This window comes from Macaca nemestrina, chromosome 1 (genome assembly GCF_043159975.1).
Source record: "Macaca nemestrina isolate mMacNem1 chromosome 1, mMacNem.hap1, whole genome shotgun sequence".
Lineage (NCBI taxonomy): Eukaryota > Metazoa > Chordata > Mammalia > Primates > Cercopithecidae > Macaca > Macaca nemestrina.
Window position 1 is genome coordinate 101,733 of NC_092125.1, and position 24,770 is coordinate 126,502.

The 24,770-nt window shown below is 50.3% G+C and overlaps 1 protein-coding gene and 2 non-coding genes across 8 annotated transcripts; 1 reads left to right on the forward strand and 2 right to left on the reverse strand.

Moving 5' to 3' along the window:
- Nucleotides 1–503: 503 nt before the first annotated feature.
- TRNAE-CUC (transfer RNA glutamic acid (anticodon CUC)) lies at nucleotides 504–575 on the reverse strand. Its single transcript has one exon. It is a non-coding gene; the product is annotated as a tRNA-Glu (tRNA).
- Nucleotides 576–855: 280 nt separating this feature from the next.
- On the reverse strand, nucleotides 856–961 carry TRNAL-CAA (transfer RNA leucine (anticodon CAA)). The gene is made up of 2 exons: nucleotides 924–961; nucleotides 856–901 (listed from the first exon to the last, which is right to left on the reverse strand). It is a non-coding gene; the product is annotated as a tRNA-Leu (tRNA).
- A 154-nt stretch (nucleotides 962–1,115) lies between these two features.
- LOC105463342 (zinc finger protein 692) lies at nucleotides 1,116–24,627 on the forward strand. Of its 6 annotated transcripts, none has more exons than XM_011710378.2 (12): nucleotides 15,386–15,554; nucleotides 16,165–16,355; nucleotides 16,627–16,658; nucleotides 16,986–17,249; nucleotides 17,929–17,977; nucleotides 18,069–18,203; nucleotides 18,548–18,769; nucleotides 18,859–18,936; nucleotides 19,036–19,114; nucleotides 20,621–20,735; nucleotides 23,864–23,963; nucleotides 24,126–24,627. In XM_011710378.2, the coding sequence occupies exons 2-12, from the start codon at nucleotides 16,177–16,179 to the stop codon at nucleotides 24,430–24,432; spliced, it is 1,560 nt and encodes a 519-aa protein (XP_011708680.2). In that variant the 5' UTR covers nucleotides 15,386–15,554; nucleotides 16,165–16,176; the 3' UTR covers nucleotides 24,433–24,627. The 6 variants fall into 6 exon arrangements, with proteins under 6 accessions (XP_024642960.1, XP_024642961.1, XP_024642959.1 ...); XM_011710380.3 differs by having other exon boundaries at nucleotides 15,391–15,530; XM_024787193.2 differs by lacking the exons at nucleotides 15,386–15,554; nucleotides 16,165–16,355 and adding an exon at nucleotides 1,438–1,531.
- Nucleotides 24,628–24,770: the final 143 nt, after the last annotated feature.

A 24,770-nucleotide genomic window follows, 5' to 3' on the forward strand; every position in this document is an offset into this window, starting at 1 on the left:
GTGACAAAATATTAACAGGTAAAGAGAAACCAGGGTTGGTTGTGGCATTATTTCAATTATCTTTACTTATTTAAAAAATGAAAAGATAGATGCTGGGGTGAGGGAGAAGCACCTAATCTCTTTTCATAGCGACAATTACCCAAGCGTCGTCGTTAAGGAGCTAGGACCGGCCCTGACCCGCCCCTTTGGGCACCTAGAGAGACTTTTTGAAGCCTGTGACATAATTTTAAGACCAGCCATTTTTGGCATCCCCAGAGCTATCTTTCTGGATCATTTTGTGCTGCTGGCATTCTTTCTCCGTTCTTAAGATATGCATGAGTAAAGACATTGACTACATAGACTGCACTCATAAACCGTAGTAGAGTTCATTTCAGGTAACTATTCTGCAAAATAAGGAAACCAGATGCATTTTGCCCTTTGTTTAGACATCGTCACAGCTGACTCTAGGAGAATTGCCTATTGGTTAGCCCTAGAGTCTTTGAAACAATTTTAAAAAGCTCCCTTTCCCTGACCGGGAATCGAACCCGGGCCGCGGCGGTGAGAGCGCCGAATCCTAACCACTAGACCACCAGGGAAGCCATGGCAAGGGGCTTAGCAACATTCTATACTAAATAAATACGCAGTGACGTATATCCTATAGAGACGTACAATTGGACGCGGTTTTCTCGCGATATTTGGGAATACGCTGACCGCGCTTCGCTCCCCTCGGTAGTACCCCCCGCTGCGGCAGATAGGGAAAACTAGGCAGCAAAGATGAGTTGTAACCTTCGTCCTGGAGAAGACAATAAAATACCAACAGAGTCAGGGGAAATTCTGGGGTTTCTTCAAGGGAATAAAATATTACTAAAACGAATGTGTCAGAAGTGGGATTCGAACCCACGCCTCCATCCGGAGACCAGAACGCCCGCAGGCAAGGTGCTTACCTTGAGTCTGGCGCCTTAGACCACTCGGCCATCCTGACACTCGGAAGTAAGGCGCCTGTCACTTACTCTCGTAATTGTGTTCACTGGTGTCGGCCTGTCGCGTCACACCCGTGTTGCGGCCGCGGGAATCCTGCTGACTGGTCGCGACTTTTCAGCGCTTCCTGTTCCCGGCGGAGCTCTGGAGAAAGCCGCGGCTGCAACGCAGCCCGGTGTGGCCCATAGCGCTCTCCCGGCCGGGAATCGAAGCTAACGACCGGGGGTTAGTGACCGTATGCCAGCGCCTGGCCCCGCAAACGCAGGACGATGCCTGAGAAAGGCAAAGCACCAGCTTCCGCCTCACACTCCGGCCCTCGCTGGGGAAAGTGTCTGACAAGCAGTTACTACTTGGAAAGTAGTTGGAAAAACGGTTGCCACAAAGTGACAGATGGATGCTTTTGTTTGTCTTCATTATCATCATGATGATAGCGGCTTTCTGCTTGATTGTTCCTGCGCATACCCTCCCCTCAAGGTCCACGGCGCTTCCTCCAGGAAACCACACAGATACGGTTGGCGATAACGGCGGGATCGGGAAGTCCCAGGTCGGAGGGGCCTGGCGGGCCTGGGCTGAGGTGAGGGCAGTCAGGCTGCGTTTACACAGCAGTGAACGGGGCTTCAGCGTCCAGTGGGAAGGCCCGGGACTCGCACTGCAGAGCAGCTCTGGCAGGGTCCTCCCGGTTGGCTGTGAGGTTACCTGTGAGCCCGGATACCACTCATCCAGGCACTCGTTCCTTGAATCTTAACACTGAGTGTCCACAGCGAACACAACGGTAAATAGACAAAGCCCCTACTAGGTGAGCTGACTTGCTAGGGAAGGAGATAACTAGCACAATCACATGTACAGAGTGAGGAAAAAACAAAAGCAATGAAGCGGTGGAGACGTTCTATTTTTAGACTGGGCAGTTAAGTAAGGCCTCACTAAACTGACTTTTGCTAAAATATTTTTCAAAAACTAAAATATATGTCATGCAAATATAAAATCCACATGTGTCAAGATTTTATTCCATTAACTAATGATGAAAGATAGTAATTTTAAAGAGAAAAATTATTCTGATACTCGTTCAAACAGCAAGGGAGAATTTTATTCAGACTGTTACAATAGGGGTGAGAGATTGGGCTCAACTCCAAATCAACAAAGACAGCTAGAAATTTAAAGCCAAGGAGCAGAGTGTGGGGGTATCAGTGGATGGAAAATTACTAAGAGAATGGGCCAAGTGGGGTAGCTCAGGCCTGTAATCCCAGTGCTTTGGGAGGCCTAGGCAGGAGGATCACTTCTGCCCAGGAATTTGAAACTTCAGTGAGCTATGATCAAGCTCACTTTCAAAGAAATTTGAAATTTCAAAGAAAGAAAATTACTAATAGAAGATATTAAGGGTAGGGGAGAAGGAAAGAAGGAAGGAAGGGAGGGAGGAAAAATTACGAATAGGAGTAGGGGCTATAAGCTAAACAGGCCTTAAAAGATTCTTACTTAATGGAGGCCAAAGACTTAGACATCAAAGGTGAGAAATGAGTAACTTGATCAATATCAAGGCTGGCGGAATTCACACTAAACTGAATAGCAGGACTGTTTGCTAAGACTAGACTTTACAGGCCAAAGACAGGATAGGGGCCAAAGTGGAGGCCTAATCAAAAAGAGGAATCAGAGGAGTCTGACTAAAATTTGGTCAAGGAAGGTTTTTGTCAGTGACCTATACAAAGTTATCAATGTTACAACTAATTAAAAGGAGAATTTCAAGAGACTTTTAAAATAATAATTCAGCCAAATGAAGGCTGAAAAGAGGTTGGTAACAGATTAAAGTTGGGTTAATATCCTGAGTAATAAACTGTGATATTGGAAGTTGGGATTTCTTTTTTTTTTTTTTTTTTGAGACGGAGTCTCGCTCTGTGGCCCAGGCTGGAGTGCAGTGACCGGATCTCAGCTCACTGCAAGCTCCGCCTCCTGGGTTCACACCATTCTCCTGCCTCAGCCTCCCAAGTAGCTGGGACCACAGGTGCCCGCCACCTCGCCCGGCTAATTTTTTGTATTTTTTTTAGTAGAGATGGGGTTTAATCGTGTTAGCCAGGATGTTCTCGATCTCCTGACCTCGTGATCCGCCCGTCTCGGCCTCCCAAAGTGCTGGGATTACAGGCTTGAGCCACCGTGCCCGGCCGGAAATTGGGATTTCTACTTCAGGGTTATCTTTTCTTTGCCAGAGATAAATCAGTTGTGTCTCTTGACAAATTTTATTTGTATTGCTATCCTTGGTCTTGCTCTCAGACAGAAACCATTTTCGTTACTATTAGTTTTCTAAAAGTTAACCTCTACCTCATACCAAGCTGCAAAATAGCCAAGTCAATAAAAACTAATAAAGGTGCACATACCAATGGAAACAATCCCACAAAGGGATTGATGGCTATTATGGTTATTTCCATATCTTACCCATGTGAATAATGCTGCAATAAACATGAGAGTGGAGGCATCTCTTCAACACGATGATTTCAATTACTTTGGATGTATACCCAGTAGTGGGAGTGCTGGATCATATGGTAATTTTGTTTAAATTTTATGAGGAGCTTCCATATTGTTGTCTATAATAGCTGTACTAATTTACATTCCCACCAACAGTGTGCAAGATTTCCCTTTTCTCCTCATCCTCACCAATGCTAGTTATCTTTCATCTTTTTGATAATAGCCATTCTAACAGATGGAAGGTAATATCTCTTTTTTTTTTTTGAAACAGAGGTTCGCTCTTGTCACCCAGGCTGGAGTGCAGTGGCAAAATCTAGGCTCACTGCAACCTCCACCTCCCAGGTTCAAGCGATTCTCCTGCCTCTGCCTCCTGAGTAGCTGGGATTACAGGCATGCCCCACCACACCTAGCACAATTTTGTTTTTAGTAGAGATAAGGTTTCACCATGTTGGAAAGGCTTGTCTTGAACTCCTGACCTCAGGTGATCCACCTGCCTTGGCCTCTCAAAAGTGCTGGGATTTATGGGCGTGAGCCACAGTGCCTAGCCAGAAGATAATATCTCATTGTGGTTTTAATTTGCATTTCCCTGATGAGTCCTGATATTAAGCATGTTTGCATATAGCTGTTGGCCATTTGTATGTCTTCCCTAGAGAAATGTCTATTCAGATTCTTTGCCTATTATTTAAGTGGGTTATTTGTTTTCTTATCATTGAGCAGTTTCTTTTTGATTCTGTACAAATTTTGGGATTGTTTTTTCTTCCCCAAATGTATTTAAGGATTGCTTTTTCTATTTCTCTGAAAACTGTCATTGGAATTTTTATAGGGATTGCATTGAATCTGTAGATTGCTCTGGTAGCATGAACATTTTAATAACTTTGATTCCTCCAATCCATTAACATGAAATATCTTTCCATTTACTCATTTCTTCTTCAATTTCTTTCATTAATCTTTTATAGTTTTTAGTGTAAGCTCTTTCGCTTCAGTGGTTAAATTTATTCTTAAGTATTTTATCTTTTTTTAGCTATTGTAAATGAGATTGTTTTCTTGATTTGTTTTCGGAATAGTTTATTGTTACTGTGTAGAAATGCTACTGATTGTGTATATTGATCCTCCAACTTTACTGAATTAATTTATTAGTTCTAACAGACTTTTTCAATGTAGTCCTTAGGGTTTTCTATATATAAGATAATGTATTATTCTGCTGTTGGATGGAATGTCCTGTGTACATGTGTTAGGTCCATTTGGTCTAGAGTTTAGTTTATGTCTGATGTTTCCTTATTGATTTTCTGTCTGAATTATCTGTCCATTGCTGAAAGTGGGGTGTTTAATTCCCCTACTCTTATTATATTGCAACCTGTGTCTCCTTTTACCTCTATTAATATTGCTTTATATATTTAGGTATCCCAATGTTGGGTGAATATATATTTACAATTGTTGTATCTTTTTGCTGAATTGATCCCTTTATTTTATTTTATTTTTTTTGAGACGGAGTCTCGCTCTGTCACCCAGGTTGGAGTGCAGTGGCCGGATCACAGCTCACTGCAAGCTCCGCCTCCCGGGTTCACACCATTCTCCTGCCTCAGGCTCCCGAGTAGCTGGGACTACAGGCGCCCACCACCTCGCCCGGCTAGTTTTTTGTATTTTTTAGTAGAGAGGGGGTTTCACCGTGTTAGCCAGGATGGTCTCGATCTCCTGACCTTGTGATCCGCCCGTCTCGGCCTCCCAAAGTGCTGGGATTACAGTCTTGAGCCACCGCGCCCAGCCTGATCCCTTTATTTTTATGTAGTGACCTTATTTGTCTCTTTTCACAGTTTTTGACTTAAGGTTTTAAAGTTTATTTTATCTAAGTATAGCTGCTCTTGCTCTCTTTCGGTTTCCATTTGCCTGGAGTATCTTTTTCTATCCCTTTACTTTCAGTATATGTGTGTCTTCATAGGTGAAGTGAGTCCTTTGTAGGCAACATACAGTTGGGACTTCTTTGTTTTTTTAAATTTATTCAGCCACTTTATGTTTTTTAATTGGAAAATTTAATCCATTCATATTCAAAGTATTTTGAATTCTTTTTAAGCAATTTATACATCTCCATCTTTTTAGAGTCAGTCACTGGTGCTTTATTTTGTCCCCTTGGTGATGCATATTTTTTTTAGAGATGGAGTCTCGGTCTCTCACCCAGGCTGCAGTGCAGTGATATGATCTCGGCTCACTGCAACCTCTGCCTCCTGAGTTCAAGCAATTATCCTGCTTCAGGCTCCCGAGCAGCTGGGACTACAGACATGCACCACCACACCCGGCTAATTTTTGTATGTTTTAGTAGAGATGGGGTTTCACCATATTGGCCAGGCTGATCTTGAACTCCTGACCTTGTGATCCGCCCGTCTCAGCCTCCCAAAGTGCTGGGATTACAGGCGTGAGCCACCACGCCCACCCGGTGATGCATATTTCTAATTGTTCTTGATTCTTCCATGCATTGGTGTGTGCATATTTGAAGAAGTAGCTACTTATTCCCGTTTTTGAAGACTTGATTATCTAAAAACACCCTTTATCTATCAGTCAGCCTGTCCAGAAATTCTGGGCAGGCTGCCTGTTGTGGTCAATGGGTGAGCTTGCTGCTTAAGTCCTCGGGTTGGCTGGTCTAGTGACTGGATGAACGGGCGGGCAGGACTGAAGGCTGGATCCACTAGGGTGGACCTGTTGATTGGATTTGCTGGGGTGGACCTGGAACCTGTGTCCCTTGTGGCAAACCTGAATCCCAGGTCTACAAGGGCTGACTTGCCACTGGAGTGGGCCTTGAGCCTGAGTCTGCAGGGACCAGCCAGATACTGAGATGGGCCTGGAGTCTGTCCTCTGGAGCCTAAGTCCACAGGAGTAAACCTATGTCCTGAGTTCACAGAGGCTGGCTTGGAGGACTGAATCTGCAGCAGTATCACTGGATCCTCTGTCCACGGAGGCTGGCCTGGCTCCAGGGTCTGCTGGGGTGGCCTGGACCCCGACTCCACTGGAGCCTGGGATTATACGTACTTACCAGGTACCTAGATCCACGGGGGCTGGCCTGAAGCCTAGGTCTACAGGGGTTGGCCTGAAGGCTAAGGGGGTGTGTGTGTGTGTGTGTGTGTGCTCTTTTGGAGACTAGGTCTTCAAGGTCTAAGGGTGTTGACCTGGTGCCTGAGGCTAGATGTGCTAACTTGGCTCTGGGGTGGGCCTGAAGCCTGCAGCTGCAGAGGCAGGCCTAGGACCTTGGGCTACCGGGGTCAGCCTGACTCTGGGGTATGTCTGGAGACTGAGTCTATAGGGCCTGGCCTGTTGCTTGGGTGAGCTTCAAGGCCTGTGCCACTGGTGCTGACGTGGGCCCAGAGGCCAGAGACTGAGTCCCTGGTCTGGAACCTGGGGATGCAGGATCCAGCCTGGGGCCAGGGACGCTTGAAGGCTCAGACCTCATGTACTGGCCTAGAGTCTGGTGATATGGGGGCCTTCCTGGTGCTGGGTTTGACTTGGGTGGGCCTAGTGTTAGGGTCCAAGGCAAAGTCCAGTGCTCACTTCTCTCTTCTTTCTCCAAGTGGAAAGAATCTCTCTGCTATGCTGCTTGAGGTTGAAGAACGGGTGATGCAGGCAAATGTAAAACTGTCCTTCCTACCATCTTCGATGCCCCTCTTCCTTTTTGTGTTTTTTGTTTGTTTGTTTTGACAGTGTCTGGCTCTTTCACCCAGGCTGGAGTACAGTGGTGCAATCCTGGCATCTTGACTCACCACACCTTTGCCTACCAGGCTCAAGCCATCCTCCCACTTCAACCCTTTGAGTAGCTGGAACTACAGGTGCACACCACCACACCTAGATAATTTTTATATATTTCTTGTAGACATGGGGTCTCCTGAACTCAACCAGTCCACCTGCCTCAGCCTTCCAAAGTGCTCAGATTACAGGCATGAGCCACCATGCGCGGCCAATGCCGCTCTTATTTCTTTGCTATACCCAGGTGCTGTGGTCCGTGGTCTCTCGTCTGGTTTCCTTACTTCTTTTTTTTTGAGGCAGAGTTTTACTCTTGTTGCCCAGGTTGGAGTGCAATGGTGCAATCTCGGCTCACTGCAACCTCCGCCTCCCGGGTTCAAGCAATTCTCCTACCTCAGCCTCCCAAGTAGCTGGGATTACAGGCATGTGCCACCTACACTGGCTAATATTGTATTTTTAGTAGAGATGGGATTTCTCCACGTTGATCAGGCTGGTCTCGAACTCCCGACCTCAGGTGATTCCTCCTGCCTCAGCCTCCCAAACTGCTGGGATTATAGGCATGAGCCACCATGCCGGGCCATGGTTTCCTTACTTCTTGTGAAAATATTTTCATCTGTGAATAGTAGTTCAAATTGATGTATCCACAGGGGGATAGGAAATGGAGAATCCCGGACCGGGCACGGTGGCTCATGCCTGTAATCCCAGCACTTTGGGAGGCTGAGGCAGGAGGAATCACCTGAGGTCAGGAGTTTGAGACCAGCCTGACCAACATGGTAAAACCCTATCTTTATTAAAAATACAAAAAATTAGCTGAGTATGATGGCACTGGCCTGTAATCCCAGCTACTCGGGAGGCTGAGTCAGGAGAATTGCTTGAGCCTGGGAGGTGGAGGTTGCAGTGAGCCAAGATCGCAGCATTGTACGCAAGCCTGGGTGACAGAGCAAGACTCTGTCTCAAAAGAAAGAAAGAAAGAAAGAAATGGAGAATCCTTTTCTGTCATCTTGTTCTATCCCTAAGGTGGTCAATTTTTTATCACTTTGGAGTCCTGTCTGAAGGGAGAAAGTGAAAAATGGAGGAGGGTTGTTTTCTATTACCCTCATATCCTAATGCTTCTGGTGGCCTATTTGGCCTTCAGACCCTTCTGGCCAGCCTGACCTCACCTCCCTGTCTCCCATATGCCCCAGCAAGCTTGGTGCCTTTTCCTAAAGGTGCTTGATCTGTCTTTGTTCCTTTTGCCTTGCCCAGAAAACTCCCTTGCTCTAGCTGAGCCCCATGGACCACGGATGCTGCAGAGAATAAAACAAATTATCTGTCCTCAAGATGCTCAGATTCCAGCAGAAAGACCTAGAATAAATAAAATAATTATTTGGTGGGGATGGGTAGTGATACGTACTGTTGAGAAAAATAATGCATAGAAAGAGGTTAGGGAGAGATGCAAGTGGTTCAGAAGGTCTCTCAGTATGTGGCATTTGAGCAGAAATTTCAAGAGTCAAGGAGTGACTAGATAAAATATCTGAGGGAAGAGGGCTCCAGGGAAAGAGAAGAGCAGAAGAAAATGCCAACAAGGAATGCAAAACAGACAATATGCTGAAACTGAGTGACAGGGCCTGGTGCTAGCCTTTGGATTGACAATAAGCAAAAAGGAAGGTTTTGAGCTGTGTGATAAGATCTTTCCTGCTTTTCAAGGATCCCCTGGGCTGGTTATGGTGGTTCATGCCTGTAATCCTGACTCATGCCTGTAATCCCAAAGCTTTGGGAGGCCAAGGAGGGAGGATCAGTTGTGCCAGGAGTTTGAGACCAGCCTGGACAACATAGCGGGAGGCCATCTCTACAAAAAATTTAAAGAATTTGCTGGGCATGTTGGCACATACCTGTAGTCTCAGCTACTTGGGAGGTTGAGATGGGAGGATTGCCTGAGCCAGGACTTCAAGGATGCAGTGAGCTGTGATTGTGCCACTGCATTCCAGTCTTAGTGATGGAACAAGATACTGTCTCAAGAAAGAAAAACAAAAAGGATCCTCTGGCTGCTGTGTGGAGGGTAGACTATAGAATACAAGAGTAAAGCAGAGAGAACAGTTGAGAGGTGCTGCAAGCCACATTGGTCTGGACTGGATGGAAGCAGGCTGGGTGGTGAGCAAGATTTGAATTCTGGGTGTATTTTGCAGGTAGAGGTAATAGGATTTGTTGATGTGCAAGAAGTAAATGAGCCACAAAAAGGATTTTTTGGCCTGAGCAATAGAAGGAAAAACCTCATCAGTTACTGACAAAGGGAAGGCTAAGGGGAGGCAGATTATGGAAGAGAGAGTTAAGTTTCAGACCTTCCAGTTTGAGATACCTAATAGATATGTCAAGTGAGCAGTGAGGAACAATCCTCTGGAGTCCAGGGCAGAGGTGATGCTTTGTGATCAAGTCCTGTCCATTTAGTTTTCAAGGTAAAGCATCTTTCATTATGGTCTGGCCTAGGGGAAAAAGCATGGTGTAGTTAGCCTCTGCATGAGTACCCAGAATGTCTAAATATAGTCCAAAGGCTTGAAATACATATAGGCTTGAAGCCCAAGGCCCTAATCTAGTGGATCACAGTCTCTGCTCAGGGCTCCAAATAGGATGTTTAGTCACGAGCTGTTTTAGGTGCTCCTGGAGAGAGTGAAGTGAAGACTAACAATGAGGAAAGGGGAGATAGAGAATTCTTTAGTCCCAACCATGTTTCCCAGTTCTCACTGGTGGGAAGGGCTTCATTTCTAACCAGCTGAATGAGCAGTGTGAGGAGGGTAAGATCTACCAGGTCCTGGTGGGTGGAAGCATGGAGAGAGAGCAAGGGAACAACCCAAAAATAGTCTGGTGAGTGGACTAAACAGGAGGGGAATGCAGCAGGAGTAGAACTAGAAGAAATGTCTTCAAATTGTTGGTAGCTCACAAACTCTTCTGTATTAGAAGCTTAATGCTGGAAGATGGCTGAAGAGAAATGGTTGGGTTCATTTTTTAGCCCAAATGCAAAACTTTTTAGGTACAGAGGGAGGAAATGAGATGAGGCAAGAAAAAGGGGAGAAGATGAAGGAGAGAAAGAGGGGGCAAAATTATGCAATGAGAGAGTCAGAGGGGAGGAGGAGGAAGGGCAGTTAGAAGTAAAACAGAAGGAACAACATTAGAGCACCCAGGCTGTTCGTGCTGAGGGGCACCTGCAGGTCAATGCTGGTTTGCCCTCAGCCCTCATCTCGGCCTCCCTCCTGTGCTCATTGGCGCCCGGAAGTCCAGAGGGGGCCGAGGCAGCAGGGGGCTGGCACTTCAGCGCTGCCCGAGTGTGCGCACACCTGGCCGGGTTGCAGTAGCGCCGGCCTTGGCCTCAACTTTGCTCTGAGATCAGACTGGGCACTGGGAGCGGGGAGCCGCCAGGCAGTGGGAGCAAGCATTTCAGAGCCCGTGGAGCAGGCACCAGGAGCGGGGAGAGACCAGGCAGCACAGCCAGGCATTTCTGAGCCTGCGCGGGCAGACGGGCCGCCCCTGGAGAGTGGAGATGCCTGGGTCCGCAGCCACAGCTTGAGCCGCAGTAGCTCTGCCTGGGAGGGCGGGGCTCCTGGCTGCTTCTGGCCCCCAAGAGCACAGGGAGGCCTGGGTCCGCAGCCACAGCAGGGCGGCAGCAGCTGCACCCAGGAGCGCCAAGCTCCCACCCAGTCAACTCAGGAGCGGGCGGGGCTTCTGCCTGTTCCTGGCTCCCACTCGCTTCCTGGAGCGGGCCGCCTCCCCCACCGCAGCCAGCATCAGGGCAGTGGCCACGCTAGACGGGCTGCTGCTGCCATCAGCACAACCACAGCGAGGGGCGCAGGCACTGCTTCAGCACCAGGAGCAACGTGTCGCTCCGCGGCCGGCGTCGCGAGCTCCGCAGCGGCAAGCACCCCTGTAGCCGCCAAATTTCCCACGGCCAGGCTCTTGGCGGCTGGCTTCCTCCTCCTTCATGTCGTCTGCCCTCCGGCCCCGGAGCCAAAGCTAACAGCACCAACCCAGGCAGCTGGGCCAGCCAGGAGCAAGGGCAACGGCATCTGTTATGTACCACCCCGCCCTACCTGGGCCACACGGCATCACAGAGGGCCCAGGTCCCCCGCACCAGGGCGTGATCAGACTCAGGGTAGAGGCATCACCCTTAAGTTGTCAGGAGCTCAGGAGAAACGGAATTGCACTCCCAGCAATGATGACTGGTTGGAGGATGAAGACACCAGTCACTGAGAGGATGAGAGCTGAGAAAGAGAGAGAATTCATGCAAATACTTGGAGCCTGGGCTGGGCGAAGGGTGTCTGTGGGTCTCGTGGAATTTGGGGCACAAAGTCCTGAAAGAGTGTTCCTCTTCCCACTGGGAATACGTCTCAGGATTTGAGGGCAGTGGGTTGACTCAACTTCTGTAGCAATTTGGCTCATTCTTCCTTGGACCTGGGGAATGGAAAGTAGTTTTTCTCTTTGGAGAGATGATACTAAAAGTTCAGAGGGTACAGCAATATTAGATTTGGCTATGCCAAGACAGGAGATAAGAAGAGCGCTATGGTGCCATGTGTAGTCCAGGAAAAATAAATGTTATGAAGATAAATGTGTCCTCCACATGGAGCCTTTGATGTGTATAAAAGAACTGGCAGTTTCAGCCGTCTGCAAACTGTATAGCTCAACGGTGAAAACATTACCAATAGCTTGCATTTAATCTTAGCCTTTGTAATGGGATGCTAAGATGGAATTCAAGGTCTCAGACTGCAATGAGGTCACTAAAGGCAGAGAACCAATGTTTACAGATAACCCCTCCTTAGAATGTTAGCACTCCTTTGCAGCACTTACAAAGGAAGGGGCTGATGACTGTTTTCGAGAGAGTTGGCTCATTCCTTACCTAGATGATATAAGAAATTAAAGAGAGGCTGAGAGATTTATTTGGAGAGGGTTATTGAAGAGCTGGGCATTGGCAGTAGTTTCATTTTATTATTTTAAACAAGATCAAACCAAGAGAACCAAGAATGTTCTTGGACCTCAAAGTGAGACCCAACATTCTAAGAGTAACCAAGAGTTATAAGACCTTTCATTCCCTTTGATGAAATCACAATGATTTTGCAGATATCTTTTAGGGACCTTGAGGAAAGGATAAAGTTTGTTCTCGATGGAGTCCTGCTCTTTTGATGTAAAAGTTACACTTTCATTAATGAGTAAAGTAGGTGGGACATCTTCTTTCCTACCTTACACTAGTCAGACAAGTAGGCTGAGTCACTGATACCACAAATCAAAAGGAATATGCACAGGACACACTGGGCTCAGCCTAAGGGTGTTCATGTTTGGACACCATGTCATTTGAGATATTTAGGCTGCAGAGGAGAAGGCTGGGCTAGTCAACAATCATTATATTACCAATAACAAACACACAGGGCTGGGCGCGGTGGCGCAAGCCTGTAATCCCAGCACTTTGGGAGGCCGAGACGGGCGGATCACAAGGTCAGGAGATCAAGACCATCCTGGCTAACACAGTGAAACCCCGTCTCTACTAAAAAATACAAAAAACTAGCCGGGCGAGGTGGTGGGCGCCTGTAGTCCCAGCTACTTGGGAGGCTGAGGCAGGAGAATGGCGTGAACCCGGGAGGCGGAGCTTGCAGTAAGCTGAGATCTGGCCACTGCACCCCAGCCTGGGCGACAGAGCGAGACTCTGTCTCAAAAAAAAAACAAAAAAAAAAAACCAAAAAAAAAACCAAACACACAGATAAGTCCCTGAGATGATTTCAGAAAGTAAGTGCCACAAAGAAGATACAATAGGGCACGGTGAAGTAGAGCATGACTGAAGAAAGGGAGCTTTCTGAATGAGGGATTTCATAGCTGAGTGGGTGATCTTATATAGAGGTTCACATGACAATAAGGGAGCAAACAGATGAAGAGTTGGGTGGTGGGCTGGGGGACAGGGCAGGGGCTGTGGGGAGAAATGAGTGCTGCAGAGACAAAATAACTCCCTCCAGCATACATGGCACACTTGAGAAATAGCAAAAAGGTGGGAGGACAAAGTGGGAAAAGTTGGGGGATGATGCCAGAGAAGAAGCCAAGGGCCAGATTAAGTTGGGCCTTGAGGCCACGATAAGGGTTTTGGATTACACTGGAGACCACTTACAGATTTTAAGTAAAAGATTTGATCTTTGAGGAAATCATCCCTGCTTTGTGAGGGTACAAGTTAAAGTAGGAGGCAGATCCATTAGGAAGATGTAGCCATAGACCAGGTGAGATGATAGTGGTATCGTAGGCTTAAAAATAGTCCTGGAAAAGATATCTGTGTCCTAATCCCCAGAACATGTGGCGATTACTTTTATTTTATTTTAGATGGAGTCTTGCTCTGTCACTCATGCTGGTGTGCAGTACCACAATTTCGGTTCACTGCAACCTCCTCCTCCCGGGTTCAAGCAATTCTCCTGCCTCAGCCTCCCGAGTAGCTGGGATTACAGGTCCATGCCACCATGCCCAGCTAATTTTTTTTTTTTTTTGTATTTTTAGTAGAGACAGGGTTTCACCATGTTGGCCAGGCACATCTCGAACTCCTGACCTCAAGTGATCCACCCGCCTCGGCCTCCCTAAGTGCTGGGATTACAGGCGTAAGCCACCATGTGCAGCCAATTACTTTATATGGCAAATACTTTACAGAAGTAATTGCTTTAGGATACTGAGATGAAGTGATTATTTGGATTATAAGGATGGACTCTAAATGCATTCACAAGCATCCTTGTAAGAGAGAAGCAGAGGGAGATGTGGCACAGGAGGAGGCAATGTGACCTCAGAGACAGAGATTGGAGTGATGTGGCCACAAGTCAGAGAATGCTGGCCACCATTAGAAGCCAGAAGAAGCAAGGAAAGGGTTCTCCTCTAGAGCCCTTATATGGCCCGTGGCCCCGCTGATGCCTTGATCTGGGTTTCTGGCCTCCAGAACCATGAGAAAATAAATCTGCCTAAAGGGAGCAAATTTGTGGCTGAAAACAACACAATTTATTATAACAGTTACAGAAAATTAATACCAGTGGCTTGGAGTAGGGTTTTAGCAATTGAGAGGGTTGGAAGTGATGGGATTTAAGATAAATTTTTGGAGACAGGACCAACAAGATTTGCTGATGTATATAGTTTAGGTGTCATAAAAGGCAAATAATCAAGACTGATTCCCTTTTTTTCTGAGCAAGGGGGTGGATGATGCCTTCGTTTACTGACATGGTGGAGGGTACAGGCATTATTGTTACATGTTTGCCATATTTATGTGGGAGAAAATATCAGCTATCATGTGTCAGTGCTCTCTACATGCCAGGCACTGTCCTAAATTCGTTACATGTGTTAGCTCAGTTAACACAGGTAAGTCAAGCGGGCAGTAAGATATATGACTGGAGTTGAAAGAAGGCTAGGCTAGGAGCCATCGTGTATTTAAATCCACGGACCTAATTAGATCACCCAAGAGAACATCTGCAGACGAGAGAAGATCTGGTTCAAGGCCTGAGCCAGGGCACACTTCATCTTTTGGCAGAACAGAGGGAATGGATCCAAAAAAAGGAAAGAGGGAGCCAGTGAGGAGGGTGGAAAACCAGGAGCATAGGAAGTCAGAGAAGTAAAACTGGGGCCAAAAAATGTAGAGGGAGCCATAAGGTTGACGAAGACGCGAGCTACATAGTCGCGCTCTTTCTAGGGCAGGGAGGCGGACAGAACTGACAGCTGCTATGTGGCAAGATGACCGTCGCCAGTGACCCTGTGGAGCGCCACTGCAGTGGCTGGGCGGGGAGGAAAGCTCCATCAGAGCCGTCTGAAGAGAAGAGGATGGGAAGCGAGAGTCCACAGAGAACGCCGGCGACTTTGAGGAGGAATTCTGACGCTAACAGAAGTGGGCTGTGACTGTGGGACTCTGCGGTCCAGAGGGCTCCGGCTGGCTTTCAAAGTGACTGGTTCTGCATCACGTTTGCGGGCGGCAACTGTGAGGGGAAATGGAAGGTGAATACAAAACGGCAACAAGTGAAGAGGCAACGCCCCCAGACAGGCCGATGGGCTGGGGCTGGAGCGCAGGACGCCTGACCCTGTCTCTTCCACTTTCCCTCAAACCTTTGGTCACCAAGCGCAGACGCTCACCACAGAAGCGACGCAACCACAACTGCCGCGGGGCTCCGTGACACGCTCGGGCGACTCGAGTCGGGGAACCACGGTTCCCGGCGGGCGTTGCGCGGGGCACCCAGTGCGCAGGCGCACGCCGTCGGCCTCCGACTCGCCCCTCCTTCTGGGGCGCGGGCCTCAGTTCCGGGATACCGCAGCCGACGCCGAGAAGCACCGTTTCTTCTTAAAAGAGAAACGCTGCGCGCGCGAGGTGGGCCCCTGTCTTCCAGCAGCTCCGGGCCTGCTCGCCTCGCCCGGGAGGCGCAGGCGCAGGCGCAGTCGGGGTGAGGGCGCGTGGGGGCGCACAGGTGAGGTCGGGGTGGGGTGGGTCGCGACGCGGTTCTGGGCAACCTGGGAGCTGCAATTGGGATTGGTCCGCTCCACTCACTGCCAGCATTAAGTGGGGGTGCCCAAGACGGGGTGGGGGGCGCCCTCTAGACCTCTGACCCCGGCCCCCACCGTCACTCGACCCAACTGTGAAGAGCGACCCCAGCTGCACGCCAGGACACGACCTTTCCTTCCCCTACAAAGCAGTAAAGGCCGCTGCCCTCTTCAAGATGAAATGTGTGGACCCCCCCAGCCCAGTTGAAATTTGCCGTGAAAGTCTATCGCTCCTTCCCCACGGCTACACTTCAGTGGACTGGAGGGCGCAGGCCTTTGTTCTGCCTGCTTGTGTCTGCCGGCCTCCCCCCGACGACACCCACATGGTAGCGCTGAGCTTCCACACCCTGTATCGCAGAAGGACGGGGTTTGCTCCACACCTGCCACTGCTGTTGAAATAGTTTAGTCTTGCCCCGGAATTGCATAGATCAGTGAGTCTTCCTCACTGATGAGGAAACTGAGGCCCCAACGACAGGTGGAGCCGGGTCCTCGACCCCCAGGATCGGCTGGGCGCTGAAGACACCTTCCACCCTCCAGCCTCTGGTGCACATGGCTTCCTCCCCGGCGGTGGACGTGTCCTGCAGGCGGCGGGAGAAGCGGCGGCAGCTGGACGCGCGCCGCAGCAAGTGCCGCATCCGCCTGGGCGGCCACATGGAGCAGTGGTGCCTCCTCAAGGAGCGGCTGGGCTTCTCCCTGCACTCGCAGCTCGCCAAGTTCCTGTTGGACCGGTTAGGGGCCGGGAGAGGGGCTTGGGGGAGGGTACCCAGGCAGCAGCCCCTAGCCTCCTCTCCAGGGCCTGTCCTGCTGCTCTTTTCCACCCTCAGGTTTCTCACTGTACCAGGACGGCCTGTGTGACTTGTGGCCTCCCAGGGTCCTGCTCCCCTCCTCATGGTCTCAGCGAATAGCGGCCCTTAGGGCTGGCCCCTTACATGTGTGGGTGCCCAGGGCCGAGGGTGGCTGGCCACCTGAGTCCTGACCTGCCTCTTCTCCTCCTGGCAGGTACACTTCTTCAGGCTGTGTCCTCTGTGCAGGTAGGTAGGGGATGGCAGGGGGTGAGAGCCAGAGGGAAGAGGGGCCACAGGGTGACCCAGAAACACCCTCCTTTCAAAGGGAGCCCTGAGTGAGTTTGGGAAGGGTGGGGTAAGTTGGGGAGCACGGAGTAGTTTGATGGGAGCAACCTCTGGGTGGGGAAGGGAGCAATGTCTCAGGATCTGGTGTGTCTAGGTTCTGAAGAATGATAAATTGGACTGTGGCTGAGGTTGCCCTGGGGTTTGAGGGAACAGGGCTCCCTGGGTATGGCTCTCCAGGGTGAGAGGAGACTTCCCAGTTCAGCCTGACTGCTTCCCCCACCCCTCCAGGTCCTGAGCCTTTGCCTCCAAAACGTCTGCAGTATCTGGTGCTCTTGTCTCATGCCCACAGCCGAGAGTGCAGCCTGGTGCCCGGCCTTCGGGGGCCTGGTGGCCAAGATGGGGGGCTTGTGTGGGAGTGCTCAGCAGGCCATACCTTCTCCTGGGGACCCTCTTTGAGCCCCACACCTTCAGAGGCACCCAAGCCAGCCTCCCTTCCACACACTACCCGGAGAAGTTGGTGTTCTGAGGCCACGAGTGGGCAGGAGCTTGCAGGTAGGCTGGGAAAAAGCAGAGTTGTGGAGAAAAGGGAGGAAAGAGGTTTCCCATTTTCTGTAGCTCAGAACCCTGTTCTCTAAAAATCATCCTTTTTCAATGGAAAAACTCTATGTTGACAAAGAAATATATCATCAAATACATTGTTGGGCACGAAAAGCAGAACAAAATACAGTGTATGGTATGCTATCACTGGTGAAAAATACAAATAAGGGGAAATGAGTGTGTGTGTGTGTGTGTGTGTAAGTACTTGTGAATGTATAACATATCTCTGGAAGGCACATAGGAAACCAGGTTGCCTGTGGGAAGAAGTAGGCGATGGGGGGACAGTATTGGAAAGGAGATTTTTGACTGTATAGTTTTGTGAACTGTGTGAATATCATCTCTGAAATAGAACAACGCCTCCTACTCCAATAGCCTCTGCTCCCTCCTCCTCAAGAGTCTCTGCCTGGGTGCAGTGGTTCACACCTATAGTCCTAGCACTCTGGGAGGCTGAGGCAAGAGGATTGCTTGAGCCCAGGAGTTTGAGACCAGCCTGGGCAACACAGTGAGACCCCATCTCTATTAAAAAAAAAAAAAAAAAAAGAGGAGTCTCCCACCACTTCAGACCTTAGAACTTTATATGTCCTCATCCCTTGAGTCCAGAGTTCCTTCCCTTTTGACTTTGCCTGTCCCACAGATTTGGAATCTGAGCATGTAGAGAGGACTCAAGAGGCCAGGTTGCCCAGGTGAGGATGTGAGTAGGAGGGAAAGGGCGGAATTGCATAGATGGTAAGATGAGGGAGCAGGACCTCAGACTTGCCTTCTTTGGGACTGCAGGAGGGTGGGACCCCCACCAGAGACCTTCCCACCTCCAGGAGAGGAAGAGGGTGAGGAAGAAGAGGACGATGATGAGGATGAAGAGGAGATGCTCAGTGATGCCAGCTTATGGACCTACAGCTCCTCCCCAGATGAGCAAGTTGGGGTTGAGGGAGAATGCTGAGCAGAGCAGGAGAGGGAGGCGGCTGGCCTGGCAGTTCATAGCTTTGCAGACTAGAGGGAAGGGCTTGTTGGTGTGGAGGGAAGGGTGGGTTTTGGGGAAGGCAAAAAGAACTAGAGGCTTTGAACTGCGTGGGTGAAAAGGGGTGAAGTCAGGCGCAGGGAGATTGAGGGCTGAAAGCAGATATGAATGGGGAGCCTAGGGTGGGGGTAGGGTTGTTTCAGGTTTGAGGTCTTTTCAGTTTAGGGGCTAGGGTCGGGCTGGGGCTAGCTGACTGCCCAGAGAGTTAATGCCATCTTCCTCTTTGTTCTCCTTTCAGTAGTGAGCCTGATGCCCCCAGACTCCTCCCTTCCCCTGTCACCTGCACGCCTAAAGAGGGGGAGACACCACCAGCCCCTGCAGCACTCTCCCCTCCTCTTGCTGTGCCATCCTTGTCAGCATCCTCACTGGGTTCCAGAGCTCCTCCACTTGCAGAAGTCGGGGTGCAGCCAGAGCTCAGCAGGACCCCTCAAGCGGCCCAGCAGACTGAGGCCCTGGCCAGGTAACCTGACGGCTGAGACAGAAAGGGCAGGGGCGTTCTGGGATGTGGCCCCCCCTCGAGGCCCTCTGCTCCCTCTTTGCTGCCCATAGCACTGGGAGTCAGGCCCAGTCTGCTCCAACCCCAGCCTGGGATGAGGACACTGCACAGATCGGCCCCAAGAGAATTAGGTAGGACTTGGGGAGATGGGGTTCTGGGGAGGGCCGACAGGAGGGAGGCAGAGAAGGGCAGGCAGGAGTCATCCTGTTCCTCTCCATTCTTCTCCCCAGGAAAGCTGCCAAAAGAGAGCTGATGCCTTGTGACTTCCCTGGCTGTGGAAGGATCTTCTCCAACCGGCAGTATTTGAATGTGAGGGGCACAGGTTGGGGCCTGTGTGGCTGCTGGGGTGGGGGGAAAAGGGCTAAAAGAGAAACTGAGGAAAAGGATCTTAAGGCATGGGAGGATTCAGAACCGGGAAGCAGAGGGTTAGGATGGATATGCAGAGCTTTCCTATAATTAGTAATCATTGAATCAGACAACTGGTAGATGAAACCATGCCTCAGGCGCACAGAGCCACGGCCCTCTACTGCTTGTTGCATGGAGGCCACACAGAGATGACAGTGGCATGCATCAGGCTCCCCTGGAGGTGCTAATGACAGTCCTGGGCACTTGACGTGTGTGAAGTCTTCTGGTTCTCACAATATCCCCATGGATTAGGTGCTGATATTATTCCCACTTTGCAGACAGAAAGGTTAGGCGTTGCTCAAGGCTCTTCAGCTAGTGTGTCTTAGTGCTAGGGTTCTGAGCCTGGTGGCCTGGCTTCAGAGTCCATGCCTGGGCTGCCTCATATCCTGGCTTGAGAGGATATTCCTAGAGTGAAGTGGGCTAGGAGATGGTCCTGTCCCCAATCTCACTCACTGGCTGAGAAATTTGAGGCACAGAGGGGGAAGGGTCCAATCCCTACAGTCAGCCAGAGCACTTGGAACAGCAGGTGCCAAGGCGGGGGAGGGCCACAGACACTGGGATGGTGAGGTGAGGGTAGAAGACAGGGAGAGTGCTGCCCACAGAAGATGACAGAGGAATCAAGTGAAAAGGGAGAACGACCGGGATGACAGGGAAGCTCTAGGCTGAGAAGAGCATTCAGCAGGGCATGTCAGTCCTTCTGGAGTCTGTTATGGAGGAGACCAAAGCAGCCCCTGGAAGTTTAACTGTGGAAAAACGGGATTCTAAAGAAGGGGACAGCCCATGCAATTTAGTGAGTGAGGATGCCAACTTAGGCCAGTGAAAAGAGAAATAACTTCGATATTTAGGAGTTAAGGTTGAAGAGCCTGTTACCCTTAATAGTGTTCTAGGTTGAGTGTGTGTGTGTGTGTGTGTATGTGTGTGTTTCCAAAGCAGATTTAGAAGAAAATCACAAATATCCATGGCGAAGTATTAAAAAGCAGGCAGTTGGGGAGATACTGTTGCACATGAATATTGACATCAAATGGGATAATCATACTTACCCAAACCGCTTTCCCCTCCACAGCAGATAGTGCATTCATGATTAGGTGAACCAGGGGTGTCACCCAGAGTGATACTTTGTACAGGGAACATTGCAGGGTGAGCGTGTGACAAGGAGCTGAGATCATGGAAGTCAAGCACAGAACAGGGTGACAGGAGAGTTGAGTGGTCAGGATGGGATGGGTGTGGGGCTCATGGTGGAGGTAAGGACTGAGCCTCAAGGAAATGAGCCATGACAGGGAGAACTGCTGGGGCACCGGGGCCAGGAAGGGGACAAAGGAGCATGCCTGCTGGGTCAGCTCAATTGATCTCCCTGTGGAGGGTGGCTATCCTTTTGCCTCTTCTCTCCCTACCACCCACTTCCTTCTCTAGCACCACAAAAAGTACCAGCACATCCACCAGAAGTCTTTCTCCTGCCCAGAGCCAGCCTGTGGGAAGTCCTTCAACTTTAAGAAACACCTGAAGGAGCACATGAAGCTGCACAGTGGTGAGTGGTGGAGCTCCACCTTCCTCTGTGGGCCCCGTCACCCCGGGCTCTGTGGGTTTCTTCACCTCCCCCTCTATGGGGTCCTGTCAGCTCCCACTCTGTGGGTTTCTTCACCTCCCCCTCTACGGGGTCCTGTCAGCTCCCACTCTGTGGGTTTCTTCACCTCCCTCCGAGGGATGACTCTCACTCATCCTGCATGCCCTGTGTGTTGAACACCTGCTTGTTTTAAACTGTTCTGGGTACTGGGTACAGCAATGAACAGAGTAGGCAGCGCTAACCCTCTTGAGACATCCACTTTAGTGATACAGGGCTATGAAGAAAAGTGGAAGCTAGGGAAAGGAGGAGAGCATAAGGAGGAGTTGCTATTGTAGAAAGAGAAGATGCTTTGAGCAAAGACTTAAGTGAAGCGAGGAGTGGAGACCTGCACCTTATAGACTATGGACAGCACCTGTGGGAAGGCCCTTAGGTGGTATCTGGGTGACATGTTCCAGGAATAGGAAGGCCAGGAGCTGAGAAAGGAAGAGAAGTCACATAGTTGGTGGAGGCCTCTGAGACCATCCACAGGACAGTGTGATGTCTGCTTTAAGTGAGATGGGTGCCATTGCAGTCTTGAATGGCAGAGGGATGTGGCTGACTTTTTAAAAAACCACATTGTGGCTGCTGTGTGAATAGGGGGACCTCAGATGAGCAGAACCAGGCACTCAACTGTGAGATGACTGCAGAGATGCGCAAGAGGGCAAGGTGGTGCCTGGATTTGCTGGTAGCAGCTGAGTCAGTGAGGAGTGGCTGGACGCCAATGTGTGTGCAGATGGAGCCAAATGGGCTGCTGTGGGAAGGATGGGTTGGCTACAGCCAAGTGGGCAGGGAGGAGTTGGGTAACTTGGAGGATTCCAGCCTCAGCAACCATGCCGAAGGTGATGTGATTTTTCTGAAAACAAGGGAGAAATGGTCTTGGGAAGGGAAATTTGATTTGAAACGTGCTAATTAAACATCCAGGAGATGTGAATGTGGAGATCAGGGAAGATGTCCGACAAAAATATAAATATAAATGTGTGGGTCATGAGCATATGGGTGGTATTTAGAGCCATGAGGCCAGAGTGTCCCTAGATAGAGGAAGTGAGTGTCATGGCACTCCAGCCATCAGAGGACAGGCCAGGTGAGTAGTGAGGAAGATGGAGAGAGTGGTATCTGAGGAGCTGAGTATAGAAAATGCTTCAGGGAGGAAGGGGAGATGATTGCCAGTGCGACAGGCCAAATGTGAGCTGAGAACAGGTGACCAGATGTGCGTTCAAGGCAGAGTGGAGACAGCAAGTATGGACAGCTCTGTTTTGCTGTGAGGATGGGCAGAGAAATGGAGCCTTAGCTGGAAGGCTGTGGGCTCAGGGCACAGAGATGGGAATGATTCCATAGAGAAAGGCTTGCTGCTGATGCTGGAGTGGAGTGGGGGACCTCAAGTGAGAAGGGGTCAGTCTTGAGGGGCACAGTGGAGGGCTGCCGGGGGGAACAGTTTGAGTAGTTGTTTATATAGGCACAGATGCAAGTTGAATAGTGGATTTGGTGGGCAGAAGATGTGGGTGTTCTAGTTTCTTGGTGACTTTAGAAACGAGCCCCGCTGAATAAGGCTGGTAGGCTGGGGGTGTTGGAGGCTGGTGGAGAAAGGAGGTGGTGTGAAATGTCTTCTGTATTTCTAGAAAGTTGGAAAAGTGAACTGATGAGGGAAATGCAGACGCAGTAGGGCAAGAAGGGGGCCTTAAGAAGATTTGTGACTAGATGAAGAGAGTGGCCAAGAGGCAGACTGTGCCCCCTACAGTACACACGTGCAGGCCTGGAGCAGACCAAAAGTTGTGTTTATCCTGAGTTGGGCTTTAACCAAGCAAGTACAGTGGACGGAGAGAGGGACAGGAAGATTGGTAGCGTGAATGAAAGAAGGCAACAAAGATGGCTGTGGAAATGCAGGTGAGCGGGGAAGGGGGTCAGAGGGAAGATGGTGGGGCCAGTGGACTGGCCTGGAGTCATGGGATTATCATAGCAAGAGCACAAGCTAGGAGGCCCTGACAGGAACCAGGATGTTTGAAATCACACTTTCTTTTTTTCTCCCCCCAACCCACTGTATCTTAGAAGAAATAGCAATTTCTGAAGTGGTGCAGTGCACGGGTGTGACCTGAGACTGGTGACTAAGGAGGGTGGGCGATGAGGTCAGCGAGGTCAGGGAACAGAGGGCTGGAGTGCTGATCGACAGCAGGAGTAGTGGCTGACAGGAGTAGAGGGGCTGAACCTAGAGTTACGTGGATGGGGAGTGATGGGGCCGAAGGAAGAGGCTGCAGGTGTGTGTGTGTGTGTGGTCTGATGGTGGGGTCTTCAGAGAGGTGGTGATGTTAGAGGTGGTCTAAAGGGCACCATGAAAAGCAGAGATGCCTTTTCTACTTGTAGACCCTGAGGTCTGGTGGGTTAGAGAAGCCACAGCAGCCTGTGAGAGCTGCTGGCAACACTGTGACCATGGGCAACAGACAGGTGCTCTTGGAACAAGCAGGGAGTGCAGTTTCAGGAAAAAAAAAAAGGAGAGGGGACTGGCTGCCTGCAGACAGGTAGTTCCACCGGGCACTGATAGGGTCTGGGACAGGTGGGATATGCAAGCCTGAATAGGTGGTAGATGATTCCAGGTGCCAGAGTCTGTCCTTGGGCTTTGAGCTTCAATCCTAATTCCCATTGTGGACTCCCAGCTTCTGCTTGGCTGCTGCCCAGGGCCTTCAGTTCATACATAAGGACCCAGCTCTCCATTGCATGGGTCTCCTTTGAGAAAGAACCAGCCTAGAGGCTGAGGTGGGGTGGTGCATCTCCATCGGGAGTTCCTTGGTTTGAGTGTGATTGGCGGGCAGGGGGTGGGGTGGACAATAATGAGGTCTTTTAGCTGGGTTCATGTCTTACTTGACCCATCAGGTCAAGGGACCTCATGACCCGTCAGGTAAGGGAGGTCCAGACGGGCTCCATGATCAGATAACAACTGATTAGAACCTGAGCCTCCTGACCTCTGATACTGGTGCACTCCGGTGAGGGACAGTGGGTGGGGTAGGCCAAGGAGGGGCCACAGGGTGGGGGCAGATGCTGGAGTGTTCCTCATATGCCTGCAGACACCCGGGACTACATCTGTGAGTTCTGCGCCCGGTCTTTCCGCACTAGCAGCAACCTTGTCATCCACAGACGTATCCACACTGGAGAAAAACCCCTGCAGTGAGTGCTGGATTGGGGTCTGAGGGTCGGGGCCAGAGGGAGGAGGTGGAGTCTGGAACCTAGGAATATAGGACACCTAGGCATTGGGGAGCAGGAGGAACCCCCTAGGGAAGTCAAGATGGCCTGAGGTCTGTTCCTTCCCTCCTCTGTCCCTAACTCCAGGTGTGAGATATGCGGGTTTACCTGCCGCCAGAAGGCCTCCCTGAACTGGCACCAGCGCAAGCATGCAGAGACGGTGGCTGCCTTGCGCTTCCCCTGCGAATTCTGCGGCAAGCGCTTTGAGAAGCCAGACAGTGTTGCAGCCCACCGTAGCAAAAGTCACCCAGTCCTGCTCCTGGCCCCTCAAGAGTCACCCAGTGGTTCCCTAGAGCCCTGTCCCAGCATCTCTGCCCCTGGGCCTCTGGGATCCAGCGAGGGGTCCAGGCCCTCTGCATCTCCTCAGGCTCCAATCCTGCTTCCTCAGCAATGAGCTCTCCAGCTTTGGCTTTGGGGAGCCAGACTCCAGGGACTGAAAAGGAGCAATGAGGAGAGGGTCTGCTTGAGAAACACCAGATGCTTGGTCCCCAGGAACTCAGGCGACAGAGTGTAGGGTGGGGACAAGACTGGGCTGTAGGAGAGCTGGACTAGTCTTCCTAAAGGACAAAATAAACAGAGTATGCAGGCATGTGTGGGCAGAGCGAGTGTTTTGGCACCTGAGGTGCAGAAATCCTGGATCCCTTTGAAACCATGTACCAGAATGCAGCTTAGGTGCAGGCCCTCACTGCTGACACTTTCCAGACTCACTTTGACACTTTGCAGCCCTTTCAT